Below are 24,370 nucleotides of genomic sequence, written 5' to 3' on the forward strand. Positions count from 1 at the left end.
ATCAAAGTCCCTTCACTTTAGGATTATGGAAGGTGTTTGAGAGGTAGGATTACTGCTTGCAGGTTGTTTTACTTATCTAGTCAGACATTTACACAGACCTTTTATGCACACAGCTTCTCTTCTGCCTGCATAAGCGTATTAGGCTATGCCTACATATGCACGTATTTATAAAGTTCTAAAACTGTACAATAGACTAGAAATCACCAGCTGTGAGTTGAGGCTCTGTCACCAGATTAGAAGTGCCCTTTCTCCTACATAATGTGATCGGCGCTGTAATGTAGAGAAGTGTTTTTTATTTTGAAAAACTATAATTTTTGAGCAAGTTATGAACAATTTTAGATTTATGCTAATTAGTTTCTTAATGCACAAGTGGGCGTTTAACTTTTGACCAAGTGGGCATTGTAAAGAGACGTGTATGACGCTCACCAATCAGCATCATACACTTCTCTCCATTCATGGCCATCTGTACTCACAGCACAGCGTGATCTCGCAAGATCACGCTGTGCTGTCACTTACTCACATTAACTTTACCGAAGTGTCTTGAAAGCGAATAGACATCGCCTCCAGCCAGGGTGCGATGTATATTCACACTACTGACATGTCGGTAAAGTTTCTGTGTGACTTACTCTCACAGCACAATCTCGCGAGATCACGCTGTGCTGTGTGAGTAGGTCCCACAGAAACTTTACCAAAGTGTCGGGAGTGTGAATAGACCTCGCATCCTGGCTGGAGGCGATGCCTAACTTTACCGAAGTGTCTTGAAAGTGAATAGTGTGGGAGTAAGTGACAGCACAGCGTGATCTCACGAGATCTCGCTGTGCTGTGAGTACAGATGGCCATGAATGGAGAGAAGTGTATGACGCCGAAAGGTCAGCGTCATACACTTCTCTTTACAACGCCCACTTGGTCAAAACTAAAAAAAAACGCCCAATTGGGCATTCAGAAACTAATTAGCATATATCTAAAATTTCATAACTTGCTCAAAAATGATAGTTTTTCAAAATAAAAAACACTTATCTACATTACAGCGCCGATCATATTATGTAGGAGACAGGGCACTTATAATCTGGTGACAGAGCCTCTAAAGAAAACCAGATTTGAATGATAAAAATCAATGGCTTTTTACTCTGGAAAGGAGGACATAACATATGTAGTTTTGATGCAGTTTTTGGTTTGTTTTCTTAAACCAAAGCCAGAAGTGGATCCAGAAGGAAGAAAATGTATAAAGAAAGGACTAGTGCATCTAATTTCACGTCCACTCTTGTATTTGGCTAAAAAACAAACTGCCAAAAATGTAATGGTATAGCCCACAGATTAGACCTGTGTAATACACCTACAGGCTAACTGAATATGACTAAACAAGGCGTCAGTCATGAGACACACACAAGACGCAGAAGAATGGAGGAGCTGCTCCTACACAGACACTGAGATGCTGCTGTAGGTAGAGATACTTTAGAACTCTGCTCCTCAATAACATTATTCAACTGCTGGATACTTGGACAGTGTTAACTGAATGCCACGGATTAGGATTTGCTCACATCTGCGTCAGGGCTCCGTTCCGACTCAGCTTTCCGTCAGAATGGAGCCCTGACTGACACAAACGGGAAGCCATAGGTTTCCCTTTACATAACCAATGATTTTGATGGTGACGGATCCGGTGCCAATGGTTTCCGTTTGTCTCAGTTGGTCAAGGTTTCCGTCGTTCTGACGGAATCAATACCGTGCAAATCAAGTCACAGGCGATGGCCTGTCAAAGGGGGTCGCCCCCTCTTTCTAACGGCTTAGATGCTACGGTCGCTATTGACTGCAGCTTCTAAGTGGTTAAAAGGGCAGAATAAAAGTGATCTGCCCACGGCATGTTTCCTCTTGACGGCTGCCACGTAGGTGGCATGTCGTTAAGGGGTTAATAAATTCCCCCATTGTTCAGAATAAATTTACTGTCACAATGAATCAACAAGCTATACTCAGAAAACAAGTAATCCATAATTGCTAAATGGATAATGAATGGGGGAATATTTAGAGGTAATTTACTCTGCTGTATTCAAGCCTATGGCACATTGAAGTCAATGTAATCTCATACAGCGCAGCTGGAGAGACACTCGAGCCAATTAACAAGTGTGCCAACGCGGCTGGCCTAACTCTTTAGGTTGTTTTCCTGAACTCCGAAGGATGGATATATCCGTCCTCAGCAGCTGCTAGTTCGCGCAGGACGACGGATATATCCGTCCTGTGATGGCGCGGGTACTGACACTGTACCCACGCGATCAGCGGCAGGAGCGCGGCTGTTATACACAGCCTGGCTCCAGCTGCAACTGCCGGAATCGAAGCGCGCTCAGATTGCGGCAGTTTAACTCATTAAATGCCGTGGTCAATAGTGACAGCGGCATCTAATGTGTTCTTTGTCACCCGATCGGCACCCCCGCAAACAAATCGCAGGTCGCCGTCGGGTTTCCATGACAGCCGGGGGCCTAACAAAGACCCCCAGTTCGGTCTTCAGCAAATGCCTGTTAGGCGATGCTGGAGGCATGACCTAACAGATTGCCTGTCAGATTTACACTGCCAGGCAATAATGCTTTGGTATACCAAGTATACCAAAGCATTATATATGCGATCAACAGATCCCATAATGAAGTCCCCTGGTGGGACTTAAAAAAAAAAAAATGTCAATTAGTTAGGCCTCGTGCACACTTACGTCACCGTTTTCACGGCCGCTTTTGACGGGTCCGTGAACCCGTTTTAGCTCCCGTGCATGGTACTATCCAGGGTGACTGTCATTTTTACAGGCTCCTGTAAAAGCGTGACAGCTGTTCCTGTCCGTTAGTCCTGGGTGTCAGCTCTAATACACAGCGGACACCCACAGCGTATGTCATGGGCTCAGCTCGAGAGCCCACTCCATACATCACCCCCCACACCACAACATGCTATGTCGTGGTGCGCGAAGGGGCTAATGCGCAGTGTGAAAACTACAATTTTCCACTGATATGCCATTTAGTGCACTATGTTCTGCCCAGTTTGTGCCACTGAAGAAAAATTCCTCAAAATATTAACGGGGCTCTCCCGGGTATGGTGATGCCAGATCTGTGGGCGTAAAGTGCTCTTTGGGCACGCTGTAGGGCTCAGAATGGAGGGAGCGGCATTTGGCGCGCAGATTTTGCTTGGTAGTAGTTCTGTTTTGGCGTTTTGCTGGTATTTCAGTTTATAATGTGGTGGCATATGTAATCTGTGCGGAGTACATCAGGGGCATAAGAGGGTATAATAATGGGTAAATAAATAATAATCCACAGATGTGTGGCCGGTGTCGCACTGATAAATGGCGCCCAAGCTTATCCGCTTTTGGAACACTCTGCACATTTCGCATCGCCATAATCTGAGAGCCAGAAATTTTTTATTTTTTCTTCAACGGAGCTGTGTGAGGGCTTATTTGTTGCAGGACAATCTGTACTTTTCATTGGTACCATTTTGGGGTAAATGCGATTTTTTTGATCACTTTTATTCCATTTTTTGGCAAGCAAGGTGACCAAAAACCATAAATTCTGACAATGTTTTTTCTTTTTTTTATGCCGTTCACCCTGGGCTATAAATTACCACTTTACTTTATTCTGCGGCTCGGCACGATTACGTAGATACCATATGTATATAGGTTTTTTACGTTTTGCAGCAATAAAATCACTTTTTTCTAAAAAAATTTTTTTTGTGTCACCATATTCTGAAAACCAGAACTTTTTTATTTTTTAGTCAAAAAAGCTGTGTAAGGGCTTGTTTTTTTGCGGGACTGGTTGTATTTATTGGTACCATTTTGGCGTACATGCAACTTTTTGATCACTTACTATTGTGTATTTTAGGAGTGGTGACCGAAAAAAAAATTTTTTTATTGTTTTGCGGCGTTCACCGTGCGAGAAAAATAATATTACAATTTTATAGTTGGGGTCGTTAAGAAAAAGTACACACATTTGGTATCACTTAGTTTGTAACGTGTTAGTTTTTTCCCCCTATAATTAACCTCTTCAGGACGTACAGTTGCGGAGTAGTTCCCGGCGCACACTGTCCTAACGGACAGTGTCCGGGAACCGGGAGGTCAGCTGTCCCTGACAGCTGACACTCCAGCCTTGCCGGTCAGCAGACCATCGCCGCTCATTTCGGCAATTAACCCCATAAATGCAGCGACAGATTGCGTTCGCCACATTTAAGGGGTTTGAAGCACATCGGCAGCCCCCACGAAGTGATTGTGGGGGCTGCAGATGCTTGTCGTGGCAATCGGAGGTCAGATAATGACCTCCGGGTTGCCGTGTACGGAAGCCTCGGAGGAGCAGCCTCCGGCCGGTCCTCCGAGGCTTCCAGTCAGTGTGACTGTCACGTCACAATGACAGTCGGAATGCATTACACTACGTAGGTATTGTAATGTATTCCAGCAGCAATCAGAGCTGCAAGTCTAAGGCTGGGTTCAAATGACCCATTTTCAGACGTAAACCAGACGTATTATGCCTCGTTTTACGTCTGAAAATAGGGCTCCAATACGTCGGCAAACATCTGCCCATTCATTTGAATGGGTTTGCCAACGTACTGTGCAGACGACCTGTCATTTATGTGTCGTCGTTTGACAGCTGTCAAATGACGACACGTAAATGGACTGCCTCGGCAAAGAAGTGCAGGACACTTCTTTGCAACGTAATTTGAGCCGTTCTTCATTGAAGTCAATGAAGAGCAGCTCAAGATTTACGAACGTCAAAGAAACCTCGCATAGTGCGAGGAGCTTTTACGTCTGAAACGACACAGCTGTTTTCTCCTGAAAACAGTGTCTTTTCAGACGTAAAAGCAAGCTAGCGTGTGCACATACCCTAAATGTCCCCTAGTGGGACAAGTGGAAAAAGTTTAAAAAAAAAAAAAAGTTATAAAAATGTTTTAAAAAAAAAAGTGTAAAAATAAGTGTTATCAATTATATAAACAAACACTGCATTTTTTTTCCTATAATAAGGCCCCATGCACATGACCGTAAAAAACCTCAGTTTTTGCGGACCGCAAAACCAGACCCGTTCACTTTCAGTGAACGCGGACACCTTTCCGTAGCGCTACGGATGGGTATCCGTGCCGTAGAAATGTTTCGAAAATTATGGAAAATGTCCGTTCTTTGGCATTTTGCGGGCCGTGCTCCCATACTTTGTATGGGAGCACGGCCCGAAAACACGGGTGGCAGTCGGCGGCCGGCAGTGCCCATGGGGCCTAAGACTTTCATTATAGGAAAAAAATTAACACGTTAAAAAAAAAGTACACATCTGGTATCACCGCGTTTGTAACGACCCAAACTATAAAACTGTAGTGTTATTTTTTCCCGCACGATTAACACCCCAAAAAATAAATAAATGAAAGAAAAAAAAAAAAAACACACCAGAATCGCTATTTTTTGGTCACCACCCCTCCCAAAATAAAAAGTGATCAAAAAGTCACCTGTACCCGAAAATAGTACCGATAAAAATTACAACCCCCTCCCGCAAAAAACAAGCCCTTACACAGCTTTTTTGACTGAAAAATAAAAAAAAAGTTACGGCTCTCAGAATATGGGGACAGAAAATAAATTAATTTTATAAAAAAGTGATTTTATTGTGCAAACGCCACAAAACATAAAAAAAAAAACCTATATACATATGGTATCGCCGTAATCGTACCGACCCGCAGAGTAAAGTAACAATGGCATATATAGTGCACGGTGAACTCCGCAAAAAAATAAACTAAAAAAACAATTGCAAGAATTGCTTGTTTTTGGTCACCTGGCTTGCAAAAAAAATGTAATAAAAAAGGTGCTAAAAAAAATAAAAAAAAAATTATCAAATTGCATGTACCCCAAAATGGTACCAATGAATTGTCCCGCAACAAATAAGCCCTCACACAGCTCCAGTGGAGAAAAAAAATAAAGTAGCTCTGGCTCTCAGAATATGGCGATGCAAAATATGCAGTGTTCCAAAATCGGATAAGATCTGGCGCCATTTATCAGTGCGACACCGGCCACACATCTATGAATTGTTATTTATTTACCGCATTATTATACCCTCTTATTATGCCCTGATGTAATCTGTGTGGAGAACATATGGCCCCACAATATAAACTGAAATACCAGCAAAACCCAAAACAGAAAAGCTACCAAGCAAAATCTGCGCTCCAAAAGCAAAGTGGCGCTCCCTCCCTTCTGAGCTTTGCAGCGTGCCCAAACACCAGTTTGCGTCCACATATATGGCATCGCCATACCCGGGAGAACCCGCTTAACGTTTGAGGCATTTGTCTTCAGTGGCACAAACTGGGCACAACATATTATGCACTAAAATGGCAAATCAGTGGAAAATGGCAATATTCACACCATCCACTGTGCATTAACCCCTTTGCGCACTATGACTTAATAGCACGTCATGGTACGGGGGTTGATGTATGGAGCGGGCTCACGTGCTGAGCCCGCTCCATGCGCTGCAGGTGTCGGCTGTGTATTACTGCTGACTCCCAGGACTAACGGACAGGAACAGCGATCGTGCGGTTACAGAAACCTGTAAAAACAACAACAGTATTGCAGTATATTGTACCAGCGATCCAATGATCTCTGGTACAAGTCCCCTAAGGGGACTAATAAAATGTGTAGAAGAATTTAAGGAACAGTGTCACGAAAAAAAATTTTTTAACATCAGTTTGATTTTAGTCTTTTATATTTGTGTGTTTGTGTTTTACTTTTTTTTATTTTTACACTTTTTTTTCCCTATGGGGGCTGCCATTTTTTACTCCATTTCTGTATGTGTCGATTAACGACACATACAGACATGGAATACGGCAGCTTACAGTCCCATAGTGAATGCGAACGGGGCCCGTTCCATCCACTATAGTGTACGCCGTCTGTGTGGGAACGGCGCATGCGCCGCTCCCACACAGTCCAAGTTGAACTGAGCGCCGTCCGGCGCCATTTTCCTGTAGACCGGAAGTCGCGGCCGGACAGTAAGATTACTACTTCCGGTCGCGGCTTCCGGACTTGTGCACTTGGAGCAGCGGCAGCAGACGGAGCGGAGAGAGCGGCGGCGGCAGGAGCAGGTAAGTGATTTCTATGTATGTTCGTGTTTCAGTGTGTGTTTACTAGTGTATGTAAACCTACTACACTGTGTGTTAGCTCAAAAAATGGCGACAGTGTAGGAGGTTTGACCGTTCAATCCCCTCGTTTCTCCCGGCACTAGCCAGGATAAAGGAGGGGGGATTCTGAGAGCTCACTAGAGCGAGGGATTTTTTTCCAATTTTGCAGCATAAAGCAATGTGGTTGCTTTACCACATGCAATGCTGCAGCTTTGGGAATTGCTCCATCTAGTGGCCAGTGCTGGGAAATATTATAAATTAGAATCTAATTTATAATATTTCCTGACTCGTGAAAAAAATAAAAAAAATTAGAACAATGTTTAATCACCTACACACTAATTGTTTAACTAAAAAAAAAAATACATTTTTTGCTAACAACACATTCCCTTTAAAGTTATTAGTAGTGAGAAAGAAAAAAATAGTTTAAAGTTAAAAAAAACAAAAACCTTTTCCCATTTTTATTCTAAAGTAATGTAAAAAAATAAACAAAATTGGTTTCGCTATGTCCGTAAAAGGCCGAACTATTACAATATACCATTTAACTTGCAGTGAACACCGTAAAAAACTTAAAAATCGCTGTCGTTTTCACCGCACGGCGAAAGCTGTAAAAACAGGCAATAATGCTCTGGTATACGAAGTATACCAAAGCATTATAGCAGCGATCTGAAGATCGCACAGTAAAGTCCCCTAGTGGGACTAATAAAATAAGTCATCAATGTGAAATAAAGATTAAGAATAAAAATTACAGTAAAAAAAACAACATTTTTTTCGATAAAAAGTGATTTTAAATGTAAAAATTAAATTAAATAAAAGTACACATATATGGTATCGCCGCGACCGTCATGACTCAATTAATAAAGTTAATATGTAATTTAAACCGCAAGGTGAACACCGTAAAAATAGAACTGCAAAAACAATGGCGAAATTGCCATTTTTTTTCCATCGCCCCTCAAAAAAGTCATAATAAAAATGAATCAATAAGTCCCATGCACCCCAAAACAGTACCAATCAAAACTACCTCTCGTCCCGCAATAAACAAGCCCAAAAAAATCACTACATTGATGGAAAAATAAAAAAGAGTTATGGCTCTTGGAAAGCAACGATGCAAAAACAAAATTTTAGTTCAAAAGTGTTTTTATTGTGCAAAAGTTGTAAAACATAAACCTCTACATATGTGGTATCGCCGTAATCGTACCGACCCATAGAATAAAGGTAACATGTTATTTACGCCGCACAGTGAACAGCGTCAATTTAAAAACGCATAGAACAATGGTGGAATTTCAGGGTTTTTTTTATAATCCCCCCAAAAAAAGTTAATAAAATTATATGTACCCAAAAATGGTGCTATTAAAAAGTACAACTAATCCCGCAAAAAACAAGTCCTCATACAGCTATGTAGACGAAAAAATAAAAATAAAAAGTTATAGCTCTTTGAATGTGACTATAGAAAAACGAATAAAATAGCTTGGTCGTTAGGGCTTAAAATGGGCTAGTCACTAAGGGGTTAAATTTATAAAAATGCAAATTTTTGCACATTTTTTCTAAATGGTGGCGTTTTTCAGAAATAAATACCAAAATTATCGACAAAATGTTTTCACTAACAAAGTACATATAACATGTCACGAGAAAACAATCTCAGAATCGCTTGGATAGGTAAAAGCAATCCAACATTATTACCACATAAAGTAACACGTCAGATTTGAAAAAAAAATAAAAATAAATCGTCTGTGTCCTGAAGGCCAAAACAGGCTGGGTCCTGAAGGGGTTAAAGACTAAGGCTGGATTCACACGAGGTCATTACGTCCGTAATTGACGGCCGTATTTCAGCCGCAAGTCCCGGACCGAACACAGTGCAGGGAGCCGGGCTCCTAGCATCATAGTTATGTACGACGCTAGTAGTCCCTGCCTCGCTGCCGGACAACTGTCCCGTACTGTAATCATGTTTTCAGTACGGGACAGTTGTCCGGCAGCGAGACAGGGACTCCTAGAATCGTACATAACTATGATGCTAGGAGCCCGGACGTAATTACCTCATGTGAATCCAGCCTTATTATAGGAAAAAAAAAAAAACAGTGTTTGTTTATGTAACAACTTATTTTTACACTTTTTTTTTTTTTTGCTGCTAGAACACATTACACTACCTACGTAGTGTAATGTATTCTAAGGCTGGGTTCACACGACCTATTTCCAGGCGTAATCGAGGCGTATTATGCCTCAATTTACGCCTGAAAATAAGGGCTCCAATACGTCGGCAAACATCTGCCCATTCATTTGAATGGATTTGCCGACGTACTGTGCAGACGACCTGTAATTTACGCGTCGTCGTTTGACAGCTGTCAAACGACGACGCGTAAAATGACTGCCTCGTCAAAGAAGTACAGGACACTTCTTTGGACGTTTTTGGAGCAGTTTTCTCATAGACTCCAATGAAAACAGCTCCAAAAACGGACGTAAAAAACTCAGAAGAACGCGAGTTGCTCAAATAAGTCTGAAAATCAGGGGCTGTTTTCCCTCGAAAACAGCTCCGTATTTTCAGACGTAATTGCAGTTATCGTGTGCACATACCCTAATGGTCATTGTGACGTGACAGTCACTGACAGGAAGCCTATGAGAACCAGCCTCCAGCTGGTACTCATATGATTCTGTGCATGGCATAGGCTGCCGTGACAAGGATCGCCAGCCCCCGCAAATGCATGTGGGGGCTGCCGAACTGCTCTAAACCTCTTCAATGCGGCGATTGCAATCGACCTCCGCATCGAAGGGGTTAATTGCCAATTACTGCAGGAAAAAGTTTATATTTACCGCCCGGCGCTGTCATGGCGACGCACGGCCCAGCCTCATGGAATGATGATGTAGTCTATGTGACCTTTGATTGACTGCAGCAGTCACGAGATGAAGTCATCCCAGGATACCAGGCTACGTTCAGAAGAGGATCGTGCCGCTATGGCCAGGGGTTACATATAATTTATTTTTATTAAATTGAAATTTGCGATTTGTGGCGGAATCGCATCGTTTCCGCCGCAAGTCGAAACACATGGCTCTTCGTTGCGGGTTTTACCTCCCCATTGAATTCAATAAGGAAAACCCACAACAGAAGAGCAGCAATTCCGCAACATAAACGGACATACAGCATGTTAAAAAAAAACTAAAAAAAAACTGCAGTGCAGGTAAATTTTTTTAACATTTTTAGGCTGATTATGTCCACTGTATGTGGATGAGATTTGTTCAAATGTCATCCACACTGCTGCTACTAAACTAGGGTTGTCAAGATAACAGAATTTGGACTTCGATACCAATACTTTGAGTAGTATCTCGATACAAAACCGATAGTTTGCCAATAAAAAAAAAAATCCTTCCATTTTCTGACGTGAGGCACGTGGTGTGATTCATTTTAAACCTCCATTTGCCTCACTTTAAAGAGGCTCTGCCACCAGATTTTGCAACCCCTATCTGCTATTGCAGCAGATAGGCGCTGCAATGTAGATTACAGTAACGTTTTTATTTTTAAAAAACGAGCATTTTTGGCCAAGTTATGACCATTTTTGTAGTTATGCAAATGAGGCTTGCAAAAGTCCAAGTGGGTGTGTTTAAAAGTAAAAGTCCAAGTGGGCGTGTATTAGGTGCGTACATCGGGGCGTTTTTAATACTTTTTCTAGCTGGGCGCTCTGATGAGAAGTATCATCCACTTCTCTTCACAACGCCCAGCTTCTGGCAGTGCAGACACAGCCGTGTTCTCCAGAGATCACGCTGTGTCGTCACTCACAGGTCCTGCATCGTGTCGGCCACACCGGCACCAGAGGCTACAGTTGATTCTGCAGCAGCATCAACTGTAGCCTCTGGTGCCGGTGTCCTCGCTCGTCTGACACGATGCAGCACCTGTGAGTGACCACACAGCGTGATCTCTCGAGAACACGGCTGTGTCTGCACTGCCAGAAGCTGGGCGTTCTGAAGAGAAGTGGATGATACTTCTCATCAGAGCGCCCAGCTAGAAAAAGTATTAAAAACGCCCCGATGTACGCACCTAATACACGCCCACTTGGACTTTTACTTTTAAACACACCCACTTGGACTTTTGCAAGCCTCATTTGCATAACTACAAAAATGGTCATAACTTGGCCAAAAATGCTCGTTTTTTAAAAAATAAAAACGTTACTGTAATCTACATTGCAGCGCCTATCTGCTGCAATAGCAGATAGGGGTTGCAAAATCTGGTGACAGAGCCTCTTTAAGGCTAAGTTCACACAGGTTTTTTTTAATGAGTTTTGACGCGGAAACGGCCAGAAAATGCCTCCCATTGTATTCAATGGGAGGCGGAGGCGTCTTTCTCCCGCGAGCGGTAAAACCACCACGTGGGAAAAAGAAGCGACATGCCCTATCTTCGTGCGTTTACGCCTCTGACCTCCCATTGACTTCAATGGGAGGCAGGGAAAGCGTATTTTGCGGTGTTTTATGCCCGCGGCGCTCAATGCCACGAGCGAAAAACGCAGCGAAAATCGGAGTGCAGGGAGAGGGAAATCTGCCTCAAACTTCCAAACGGAATTTTGAGGCAGAAATTCCTCCTGAAAAAAAAACTGTGTGAACATTAAACCCATCAAGTTTCTCATTTACCCTGGGCTGTCTGCCCATATATAGTATGTCCTTTGATAGTCACAGGGGTTCCCTGTGAAGCGATCAATGGGGGTATCCCCCTAAGTGAATAGCAGCGAAGAGGTTTCTCTGATGTCCGCCGTTAGAGAAGGGCTGCAGCTGTGTAAAACAGCCATTGCCCCGCTCCTGACATCGCACATGCTTATGCCCACGCGGACAGCATGTGATGAGCAGCAGTGCTGGGACTGAAGACAGAACATGGGGGTACTTTGCAGTGCGCCTGCCATGTTCCCTGTCCTCAGGGCCGGTGCCGCTCATTAGTGCAGTGCCGGCCGCATCACATCTTGACACACACACACACGTTATCAGGAGCGGGGCAATGGCTGTATTATACTGACAAAAATAATGTGTTACAATACTAAGCTGTGCAGCCGCACAGCTTAGCATCTTAACACATGCATTAACGGTATTGACCCGTTTGAGGGTGCAAGGCATCAAAATCAAAATGGAAAACCCGCAGCATGGTTCAGTATAGGGTTACACGACGCATCAAAATATCGTTAGTGTTTGTACCCTTAACCAGTTAGTGACCGGCCCATCGTGTTTCTACGTCGGTCACTAACTGGCCTTATTCCGATGCCATAAACTTTTTACGTCGCGGCATCCGAATAAGTTTACAGAGCAGGGAGATGTCAAATCTCCCTGCTCTTAGCTGCCAGAGGCAGCTGAGGGCTGGGAGCGTCCCTGCTCTGCCATGTGAGATCGATACAAGTATCGATCTCACACGTTTAACCCCTCAGATGCGGTGCTCAATAGCGAGCACCGCATCTGAGTGGTTTTGCAGAGAGGGAGGGAGCTCCCTCTCTCCCCCACCGACACCCGGCGATACGATCGCCGAGTGTCTGTGTCTCTAATGGCAGCCGGGGATCTAATAAAGGCCCCCAGGTCTGCCTGGAGTGAATGCCTGCTAGATCATGCCGCAGGCATGACCTAGCAGATGCCTGTCCGTGTTAAACGGCCAGGCAGTAATACACTGCAATACAAAAGTATTGCAGTGTATTATAAATGCGATCGCAGAATCGCATATTATAGTCCCCTAGAGGGACTAGTAAAAAAAGTGAAAAAAAAGTTTAATAAAGTTAATTTAAAAAAAAAATGTGAAAAAAAAAAATGAAAAACAGCTTTTCCCCTTACAAAATGCTTTACTATTAAAAAAACAAAATAAAGTTAAAAAGTTACACATATTTGGTATCGCTGCGTCCGTAACGACCCCGACTATAAATCTATTACATTATTTAACCCGCACGGTGAACAGCGTAAAAAATGGAATAAAAAACTATGGAAAAATTGCTGTTTTCTGTGAATACTGACTTAAAAAAAATGTGATAAAGTGACCAATAAAAACTACAAGTCGTCCCGCAAAAAAAAAGCCCTCATACAACCGCATCGGCAAAAAAATAAAAACGTTACGGCTCTTCAAATATGGAGACACAAAAATAAATACTTTTGAAAAAAAAGTGTTTTTACTGTGTAAAAGTAGTAAAACATACAAAAACTATACAAATTTGGTATCGTTGCAATCGTAACAACCCGCTGAATAAAGTTAGTGTTATTATACCACACGGTAAACGGCGTAGATTTAGGACGCAAAAAAGAGGGGTGAAATTTCAGATTTTTTTCTATTCCCCCCCAAAAAAAGTTAATAAAAGTTAATCAATAAATATGTACCTAAAAATGGTGCTATTAAAAAATACAACTTGTCCCGCAAAAAAACAAGACCTTATACAGCTATGTCGACGCAAAAATAAAAAGGTTATAGCTCTTGGAATGCGACGATTGAAAAACGTAAAAAATAGCTTGGTCATTAAAGGGAATGTGTTGCCAGCAAAACATGTTTTTTTTTTTTAGGTTAAACAATTTGTGTAGGTGATTAAACATTGTTCTAATTTTTTTATTTTTTTTCACGAGTCAGAAAATATAAATTGGATTCAATTGGATTCTAATTTATAATATTTTCCATTGCTGGTCACTAGATGGAGCCATTCCCAAAATTGCAGCATTGCATGTGGTAAAGCAACCACGCTTTATGCTGCAAAATTGGGTAAAAATCCCTCGCTCTAGTGAGCTCTCAGAATCCCCCCCTCCTTTATCCTGGCTAGTGCCGGGAGAAACGAGGGGTTTGAACGGTCTAACCTCCTACACTGTGTGTTGCCATTTTTTGAGCTAACACACAGTGTAGTAGGTTTACATACAGTAATAAACACACTGAAACACAAACATACATAGAAATCCCTTACCTGCTCCAGTCGCCGCCGCTCCCTCCGGTCCATCCGTTCCGCCTGCTGCCGCTGCTGCATGTGCACAAGTCCGGAAGCCGCGACCGGAAGTAGTAATATTACTGTCCGGCCGCGACTTCCGGTCCACAGGAAAATGGCGCCGGACGGCGCGCATTTCAAATTGAACTGTGTGGGAGCGGCGCATGCGCCGTTCATGATAGTGGATGGAACGGGCCCCGTTCGCAGTCCCTATGGGACTGGAGCTGCCGTATTCCATGTCTGTATGTGTCGTTAATCGACACATACAGAAATGGGAAAAAAAATGGCAGCCCCCATAGGGAAGAAAAAGTGTAAAAATAAAAAAAGTAACACACAAACACAAATTAATCCAAACGTTTTTAATAAAGCACTAACATCTTTAACATATTAAAAAAAAAAATTGTGGTGACACTGTTCCTTTAAGGTCCAAAATAGGCTGGTCATTAAGGGGTTAAAAAATCTGGCCAAACCAATTTAGTGATCAGCCTATTTCAAGCATTTTTTTTTTTCGTTTTCCATAGTCACATTCAAAGTGTTAACTTTATTATTCCATCAACATCGCTGTATGAGGACTTATTTTTTTTAAGGAAAAGCTTTAATATTTTTTTCAGTGGCACCATTTTCTGTACATATAGTACATTAAGTTTTAGAGGGCAATGGAAAAAAACAAACAAACCTGAAACGTCACCATATTTCTTTGAGTCTTAGGGGGGATTCACACGAGCGTGTATTCGGTCCGTGCGGGCCGCGTGGTTTTCACGCGGCACGCACAGACCAATACAAGTCTATGGGGCAGTACAGACAGTCCGTGCTTTTTGCGCAGCGTTTGTCTGCTGCGCAAAAAGCGCGACAGGTTCAATAACTGAGTATTTCGCGCATCACGCACCCATTGAAGTCAATGGGTGCGTGAAAACCACGCAGGTTGCACGGAAGCACTTCCCTGCGAACCGACTGAAACAGCGCACCAGCTGTCAAAAGGATGAATGTAAACAGAAAAGCACCACGTGCTTTTCTGATTCCGAACATCCAAACGGAGTGTCTTTGCGATGAGCGAAGCCGGACAAGCGAACCGAACTTCACCGGGTTCGGCCGAACTCGTTTTGGCCGAACCCGGCAAAAAAATTATTGGTACGCTACGTCAGGAGATAGTCACTGTCCATGGTGCTGAAAGAGTTAAACTGTTTCAGCACCATGGACAGTGACTTCCAATCCCAATATACATGAACCTGTAGAAAAAAAAAACGAAGTTCTGACTTACCAATAACTCCCGGCGTCTTCCTCCAGTCTGACCTCCCGGGATGACAATTCAGTCCAAGTGAAAGCTCCAGCCAATCACAGGCCAAGCACAGGCTGCAGCGGTCACATGGACTGGCGCGTCATCCAGGGAGGTGGGGCCCGATGTCGAGAGGCGCGTCACCAAGGCAACGGCCGGGAAGTTCTCGGTAAGTACGAACCTTTTCTTTTTTTTCAACAGGTTTTTCGATATTGTGTTCGGCATTCACTGTCGAGGATGCTGAAAGAGCTAGCTCTTTCAGCACCTTGGACAGTGACTGGCGTCGACTAGCCTCATCTCTATGATGGCGGCTGCGCGAAAATCACGCAGCCGCGCATCAGACACGGATGACACACGCAGTTGTCAAATGGTTTTTGCGCGTGCAAAAACGCAACGTTCGTGTGTATCTGCCCTTAAAATGACGCCGTTTACCAGGTGGTGATACCAAGCAGGTTTTTTTTTATGCTTTACTACTTTTGCACAATAAAGACGCTTTTGTGTCGCCATTTAACTTAGAACAACTTTTTTTTCTGCAGATGTAGCTATATGAAGGCTTTTTTTTTTTTTTTGCAGGACGACTTGTAGATTTTATTGGTACAATTTTGTGTACATACAGCTTTTAGGTTGCTTTTTAACCAGTTCAGGACCGGGCTATTTTGCGCCTTCAGGACCAGACACCGTTTAGCCATTTTTAGCACTTGTTAGTTAAATGGCTAGAACGTTTGTATTTGTTGGGCTAACGACGTGATTTTTGCGACGTTTTTTCCGTAGGCAATGCAGGTTTCAGTTTTTATACACACCTTTTTTGCGATTTTAGAATTTTTATTCATAAAGTTTGAAAATAATAGTAAAAAAATAAGCTTTTTTACGTTTCAGCTATTTTTTTGGGGTAATAACATAGTTTTAACCTAAAATAGACCTTTTATTTGTGATCGTCATTGTCTACCGTAAATTTTTATATATTACATGTCTATATTAGGGTAATTGGGTCAGCGCTAGCGTTACAACAATGATTGGCGGGGGGAACATGTTTTTTTTGGGGTGGGTATTTTATGTGTATTTATTATTTAATTTTTTTTTGCACTTTACTTTATTATTTTTTTATTACTATGGTCTGTCCCCCAAAGGTCAAAAAAGACCTTTGGGGAACTTTATATATATTTTTTCTTTTACACCATCTTTTCCACTGTAACTGGAGCTGCACAGCAGCCCCAGTTACAGGGGAAATCAGCCCTCTCATAGTGACGATTGTCACTAATAGGGCTGTGCTGGGTCTTGTAAGACCCAGCAGCAGTCTGTCACTAACGGGACCCGGCGATCATGTGACCTGTCACATGATCACCGGGAGGAATAGAGACAGCGCCGCTGCTGCTGTCTCTATTCCTATACACAGCGTTCATTGAGCGCTGTGTACAAGTAATCAGAGAAGACAGAAGCAGTGAAAGCTGCTTCAATACTCTCCTCAGGGTCCCCGGCAGTCACTGACAGCCGGAGACCCGACATTCAGCTGCCCGATCGCGCGGGCAGCAAGTTAAAACCCGAGCCGTAAAAAGTCTATGGCTCGGGTTTTAAGGACCCTGACCGCAGGCCGTAAATATACAGCCAGCGGTCGGGAACCAGTTAATGCATTATTTGGAAGGCAGGATAAACAGAAAACCACAAGTCTGGCATTGGTTTTAATTCGGTCTTTCACAGTGTTCACGTTGCGGGTTAAATAGTGTAATAGTTTTATAGTTAAGGTCGTTACAGACACGGCGATAGCAATTACATTTAGCATTTTGTAGGGAGAAACGTGGGTTTTAGGGTGTGTTCGAATCAGCGTTCGGTTTCCATCAGACCTTTCCGTTGATGGATTCCTCCAACGGAAAGGCAAACGGAAACCATAGCTTCCGTTTGCATTGCCATTGATTTCAATGATAATTCTTCCATTGCTAATGGCTTCTGTTTGTCTGTTCCGTAAGGTTTCAGATTTTTTAACGGAATAAATAGCGCAGTCGACAACAGGGCCACATTCACTGTTAACATGATACAGCCAGCGCAACACAGTTGGTGTAGCCCTAGCCTTATTGTATCGACTAAACAGCCTACCAAAGTGCAGAACAGGAAAGCACATCCTCGTTCTGAAGTCACATGAACCTTCAGCCAGTTGCCTACTCTAAAAGATCGTGGATCATACACTTCACTTTAAGGCCAGGTGTATTCATAATGAGATCATGTGACAGATCATGTGACAGATCATGTGACAGATCATGTGACAGATCATGTGACAGATCATGTGACAGATCATGTGACAGATCATGTGACAGATCATGTGACAGATCATGTGACAGATCATGTGACAGATCATGTGACAGATCATGTGACAGATCATGTGACAGATCATGTGACACTGTTTGCACACAGGGGGACCTTATACCTCCAAGTACCTATACTAGGGTACATATGCCAACACACCGTGAAAAGGTCGCACTGTTACATAAGAATTTTGGTGTCTAAGTTCACACCTGCGTTGGCAATTCCGTAATTCTGCTCTGTCAGAGGAACAAAATAAGAAAAACAACATGAGTGCTGGATCCATCAAATGCCTGATAACCGGGCCCGACGGAATCCATTGCCTTAATGGTTTCCGTCGGTTTTACTTCACGGTGCAGTTTTCCCGGACAAAATAGTGCAGAATGCATTTGGTCTCATCTGTGACGAAGCCTCCAACGTCAATGTCTGAAGTAGTTTGCCATCTCTTACAAAATTCAAAGAAAACATTTCCAGACATGGTAATGTGCAGTCCCCATTCATTACTGCTCATAGCGCCTTGTAAAAAGAGCGCAGATCAACGAAGCGTCTCCATGATTGGAGCTAGTTTTTACAGCCAATATTGGCCGGTGTAAAAGGACCCTTAAACTCAACCTTTGTCAAGAAAATTAACACCTTATCGACCGCCCACCGTCTTGACAGCAGGCAGTGCGGGTCTACAGCTACGTATTTTGGCATTGCTGTAGAAGAGGCTGGTGAGAGTTCATCCTCTAAGCAAGAGCTGTAACGTACAGCTCCCAGCCTGCTGAACACAGCTGCGATCTGAAAACATTGACTCCAGCTGTTTAACCCTTTGATCCCCACGGTCCATGGCCATAGCAAGGTTAAAAGGAACCTCTTCGATCGCATCACTGCACACCCGGTAACACGATAGACGTAGAGATGCGCACAATGCATCGAAACTTCGATACGGTTTCGATACCGTGCACCCCCAAACGGCTCGATACCGTTATTTCATGTATTTCGATACTAAGCTGTGAGGCTGCACAGCTAAGTATAGTAACACATGAATGTATGAGAGCGGGGCTGTTTAATACTCCGGAGTCCTGACAAGTGCGCGCCGTCAGGATGATGCGATGGGGCCAGCGCTGCACTAATGAGCAGCGGCACTGAAGACAGAACATGCCGGGCGCACTACAAAACACCCCCCATGTTCTGTCTTCACTGCCTGCACCTACCGCTCATTAGTGCAGCGCCGGCCGCATCACCTCATGCTGACCACACACTTAATGTCAGGAGCGGGGCAATGGCTGTATTACACAGCCGCAGCCTATAACTGCAGAGATCAGAGAAACCTCTTATCTCCACCGTTATTCCCCTGAATGCTGCGATCTTGGATCGCGTCACAGGAATCCCTATGACGCGATTGAGGGACATACCATATATGGCCAGACAGCCCAGGGTCCATTGAAGGACCCAAGGCTGTCTTACCATATCTCCTGTTAGAGCATACTTATGTCCTAACAACTGCCTGTGTACTATCCGTACACAGGCTAATGTACTGGCATATAGATATATGCCAGTACATTAACCCGTTAGTGACCGCCAATACGCCTTTTAACGGCGGCCACTAACAGGCTTTATTCTGATGCATATGCCTTTTTACGGCACTGCATCAGGATAAAGTAAACAGAGCAGGGAGCGTGAAATCTCCCTGCTCTCAGCTGCGAGAGGCAGCTGAGGGCTGGGGGCATCCCTGCTCTGCCGTGTGAGATCGATATCAGTATCGATCTCACCCGTTTAACCCCTCAGATGCGGTGCACAATAGCGTGCACCGCATCTGAGTGGTTTTGGAAAGAGGGAGATAGCTCCCTCTCTCCCCCACCGACACCCGGCGATACGATCGCGGAGTGTCTGTGTCTCCCATGGCAGCCGGGGGCCTAATAAAGGCCCCAAGGTCTGCCTGGAGCGAATGCCTGCTAGATCATGCCGGAGGCATGAACTAGCAGATGCCTGTCCGTTTTAAAACGGACAGGCAGAAATACACTGCAATACAAAAGTATTGCAGTGTATTATAATAGCGATCGGAGAATCGCATATTAAAGTCCCCTAGTGGGACCAGTAAAAAAGTAAAAAAAAAAAAAAGTTTAATAAAGTTAATTAAAAATAAAAAGTGAAAAAAATGAAAAACCCAGCTTTTCCCTACAAAATGCTTTACTATTAAAAAAAAAAAAACAAAGTAAAAAAGTTACACATATTTGGTATCGCCGCGTCCGTAACGACCCCGACTATAAATATATTACATTATTTAACCCGCACGGTGAACGCCGTAAAAAATGTAATAAAAAACTATGGAAAAATTGCGGTTTTCTGTGAATCCTGACTTAAAAAAAAAATGTGTTGAAAAGTGATCAAAAAGTCACATCTACGCCAAAACGGTACCAATAAAAACGACAAGTCTTCACGCAAAAAAAAAAAAAAAAAAAAAGCCCTCATACAACCGCATCGGCGAAAAAATAAAAACGTTACGGCTCTTCAAATATGGACACAAAAATAAATAATTTTGAAAAAAAAAAAAAGCGTTTTTACTGTGTAAAAGTAGCAAAACATACAAAAACTATACAAATTTGGTATCGTTGCAATCGTAACAACCCGCTGAATAAAGTTAGTGTTATTTATATCACACGGTAAACGACGTAGATTTAGGACGCGAAAAAGAGTGGCGAAATTTCAGGTTTTTTTCTATTTCCCCCCAAATAAAAGTTAATCAATAAATATGTCCCCCAAAATGGTGCTATTAAAAAATACAACTTGTCCCGCAAAAAAACAAGACCTTATACAGCTATGTCGACGCAAAAATAAAAAGGTTATAGCTCTTGGAATGCGACGATGGAAAAACGTAAAAAATGGCTTGGTCATTAAGGTTTAAAATAGGCTGGTCATTAAGGGGTTAAAGTTTAAAGATAACAAAAACAAAGCAATAACAAAAAACACACACCTTTTTTTTTTTTTTACAATAAACATTAAAATAAGTCTCAATACATAAAATATACACATCCGGTATATGCACTTCCGTAATAATCTGCACAACAATTTTGTTGGTGTCATTTATGAGGTGTATGATGTAAAAAATAAAAACAGCTTTCTTTCACTTATTGTGAGGCACGAGGGTGTGATGAATTTAACCTCCATGTGCCTCACATTAAGGGTATGTGCACACGATAACTGCATTTACGTCTGAAATGACGGAGCTGTTTTCAGGAGAAAACAGCTCCGTAATTTCAGACGTAATTGCTCGTCCTCGCATTTTGCGAGGCGTCATTGACGGCCGTAATTTAGAGCTGCTCTTCATTGACTTCAATGACAAATGGCTCAAATTACGTCCAAAGAAGTGTCCTGCACTTCTTTTGCCGAGGCAGTCATTTTACGCGTTGTTGGACAGCTGTCAAACGACGACGCGTAAATTACAGGTCGTCGGCACACCCATTCAAATGAATGGGCAGATGTTTGCCGACGTATTGGAGCCGTATATCGAGGCATAATACGCCTCGTTTACGCCTGAAAATAGGTTGTGTGAACCCAGCCTAACAGTAATTAACCCCATCTTGTACCTTACACATTAACCCATTATGACTGAGAAACATGATGGGGTTAATTACTATTAATGTGAGGCACATTCAAAATTCATCACACCTCACATCAGAAAATGGAAGAACTTTTTTTTTTATTACTGTTGGCAAAGTATCGAAATCGCAATACTACACAAAGTATCGGTATCGAAGTCCAAATTCTGATATTGTGACATCCCTAGATCGAAGACAAGGGAATCCCTCTGCAGTCAGTCCTGGGGGACCTAGAAAGGACCCCAAGGCTATCTGTTCAGCTTGCACAACATATATGCTGCCCTAAGAGCAGCCTGTGTCATAGTGACAGTGTAAGAGTATGCGAATACATTTTAAGTAAAAACCTAAGTTGCTAAGGGGATTAAAAAAAAACAAAAAAACAAACCAACAAGTATATAACTGTTTTGCATAAAAAATTATTTTATTGCCCATACGTTGCAAAAAATAAAAAAAATATAAAACACACGGCCTACACATTAGAAATACAATTTCACCTGCATAAAACAAAGCCTCATATAGCCACCACATCCATGAAAAAGTGTGTAAAAAAAAAAAAAAAAAAAAAGTTATGGCTACTGAAAGGCAGAGGCGCAAAAAAACAGAAGTATTTAGCTGATCATTATCGCCTTTTCAGGCCCGGTCATTAAGGGGTTAAAACCCAGAACAAAAAAACACCACAACCATCTTTGCATTATAACACAAACCAATACTTTTGACTTTGTGAACATAGTCAAAGCACACAAAAAAAAAAAAAAAAATGTATATAGAAAGTTTGTAGTCTGACAAAACCAAACAAGATAAAGGGTATTTTCTGCAAAATTTGAGTGGGAAAGGACCTGGCAGAAGGTACGTTATTGACAGGCCAAGACAAGGACTGCAGATGTGCCATAGAATCTGCCCTTTTTTTTCTTGATGGAAAAATAAATAGAAGTTGGTTGCATCACAAAATATGAATTTTATATTTGTTCACAAACTTCTACAACAGACATTCAAATAATTCCATTAAAGATTGATTGTGCTCAATTCACTATCAGGGTACAAGGGGTAAAAAGTAGAGGGGGGGGGGGGAAGAGTTAAACTGAAAAGGATCGCAAAACACAACAAATCCCTAAAAAGGCTGCAATTAAAGGACGTTTATAGCAGAGAAAAAAAAAACAAGGAATCAAAATCTTAATTTTTTCACAGAATTTCTTGACGTGCTACGGCACTAAACATCAGTGACAGGAAGGGGGGGGGGGGATAAATCGCCTTTATGAATATAGCACCAATGTATCCCGCAGCACTTTCCGATAATGTCTTATTGGCAGGAAGACCGGGACTACTCGCAAAGCTTGGGGATCAGAAGGGCGCAGGATCTCACGTAATGAACCTGTTAAACATCGCAGAAAGTTTTACAGCCCTAACACAACGCAATCACTAGATGAAGTGAAAGTACTGGAGAATAACCGGACCAGATCATACACATCTGAACAGGAGGATGTAGAACCAATGGCCGCATGGACACAACGCGAATTTAACTAACGTAACTCGTTAAAAATGATAGGAAACAAACACAAGCAATCAGCGCCTGGAGGAACTACAAGTCCCAGCATGTTCGCAATCCAGATTGAATTGGATTCCGGGACTTCTTGTTCCACAGCTGCCAGCCCGACCTCACACTAAAGGAACACATTACATATCGCTTGCTCCTGTGGGAGGGGAGGGGGGACAAAAAAATATATATATATTCTGCGCGGCCTTTGCAATGGGCGGGGGACCCTGTATGAAGCAGGCCTTCCCGGGGAGCCTCACCTTCTAGAAGCCGCTGGATGATGCTATCGATATTCAGCTTGTCGACATCTGCCATGACCTCAGAAGATTGAGCCAGAAACCTAAGACAAATAACCAAGTACGACGGTAACACTAGCAAAAGACCGGGCTGTCTAAACAAGGAGGAGGAAGCTCACAACTCGGTGGCTCGTATGAAGCCTCTTCCCCGCTTCCGTTACAGGCTCCAAGAACAGCATAAAATGGCGCCGCCTCCTCCTCCTTTGCCGGCCCGCGCATGGATATCTCCACTGTGAGAGGAACTATTTAATGCTGAGGCGAGAGCACGTAAAGTCTAAGCACCTCTCACGCCGCGTATTACTCCACGAATGGTTTAGCAACTTCAGCTGAATTGTGAAGAGAACTATTTTCTGTGGCGTTCTTTTCTATTGTGTAAGAACTTGATAACGCACTGTGTGGTTTTGTGGACGAGAATAACAACCGTTTATATGAATGCAAAACCGTCTAGTATATAATACAGCTTGGTATATTAGTAGTTATAAGTCATATTCATGTGTATGTGTACACAAATGTATCATACAAGGCTACTACTAAGGCTATGTTCACATCTGCATCAGGGCTCCGTTCTGACGTTCTGTCTGAGCTTGAACAGAGCCCTGACTGACACAAACTGAAACCATAGGCAGGGGCGTAGCTAGGGGGGGGGGGGCAGGCGGGCATGTGCCCCGGGCGCAACTTAGAGGGGGCGCCAGCGCCACCTCCTCCTGCACTATAATTGTACCTGTGTCGCAAGGACACAGGTACAATTAGAAGCAATGAATGACCGGGCACGGAACGTGCCCGGCCATTCAGCGCCTTTCCACGAGTGAAGCGACTGGTACCTTTTGTATCAGTGAAGCTTCCGTCGATGAAAGGCGCTGACTGACAGGGAAAGTCATCCTGCCCAGCCAATCAGCGCCTTTCATAGACGCGTTCAACCACCAGGAGACCTGCGTAGAAGAGAGCAGGTCTCCATGGCTGCCGGACGGTGTGGGAGCGGGAATAAGGTGAGTTTGAATCGTTTTTTTTTTTAAATTGTAATAAAAGTGTGTGGCTGTATCTACAGGGAGGACTTTATCTACGGGGGGGCTCTGTCTACACGGTGGGGGGGACTTTGTCTACACGGGGGGGGGGGCTTTATCTACAAGGGGGACTTTATTTACAAGGGGGACTTTATCTACGGGGGGACTTTACACGGGGGGGCTTTACGGAGGGGGGACTTTGTCTACACGGGGGGGGGGGGGGCTTTATCTACGGGGGGTGTCTATCTACAGGGGGCTATATACTGGGATGGGCTATCTATGGAGCACTATATACAGGGGTGGGCTATAGCTACAGGGGGGCTATATAGTATATAGCCCCCCTGTAGATATAGCCCACCCCTGTATATAGCCCACTCCTGTAGATATAGCCCACCCCTG

The 24,370-nt window shown here is 43.1% G+C and overlaps 1 protein-coding gene across 1 annotated transcript in view; it reads right to left on the reverse strand.

Annotated features, from left to right (window-relative positions):
* Nucleotides 1-23,197, reverse strand: part of PPP1CC (protein phosphatase 1 catalytic subunit gamma) — a 45,146-nt gene extending 21,949 nt beyond the window's left edge. Inside the window, exon 1 of the mRNA XM_075834777.1 lies at nucleotides 22,935-23,197. Within this exon, the coding sequence (XP_075690892.1) occupies nucleotides 22,935-22,989 (55 nt within the window). The 5' untranslated portion in view covers nucleotides 22,990-23,197. The remainder of the gene's footprint in view (nucleotides 1-22,934) is intronic.
* Nucleotides 23,198-24,370: the final 1,173 nt, after the last annotated feature.

The sequence above is a fragment of the Rhinoderma darwinii genome, chromosome 1 (assembly GCF_050947455.1).
Source record: "Rhinoderma darwinii isolate aRhiDar2 chromosome 1, aRhiDar2.hap1, whole genome shotgun sequence".
NCBI lineage: Eukaryota > Metazoa > Chordata > Amphibia > Anura > Rhinodermatidae > Rhinoderma > Rhinoderma darwinii.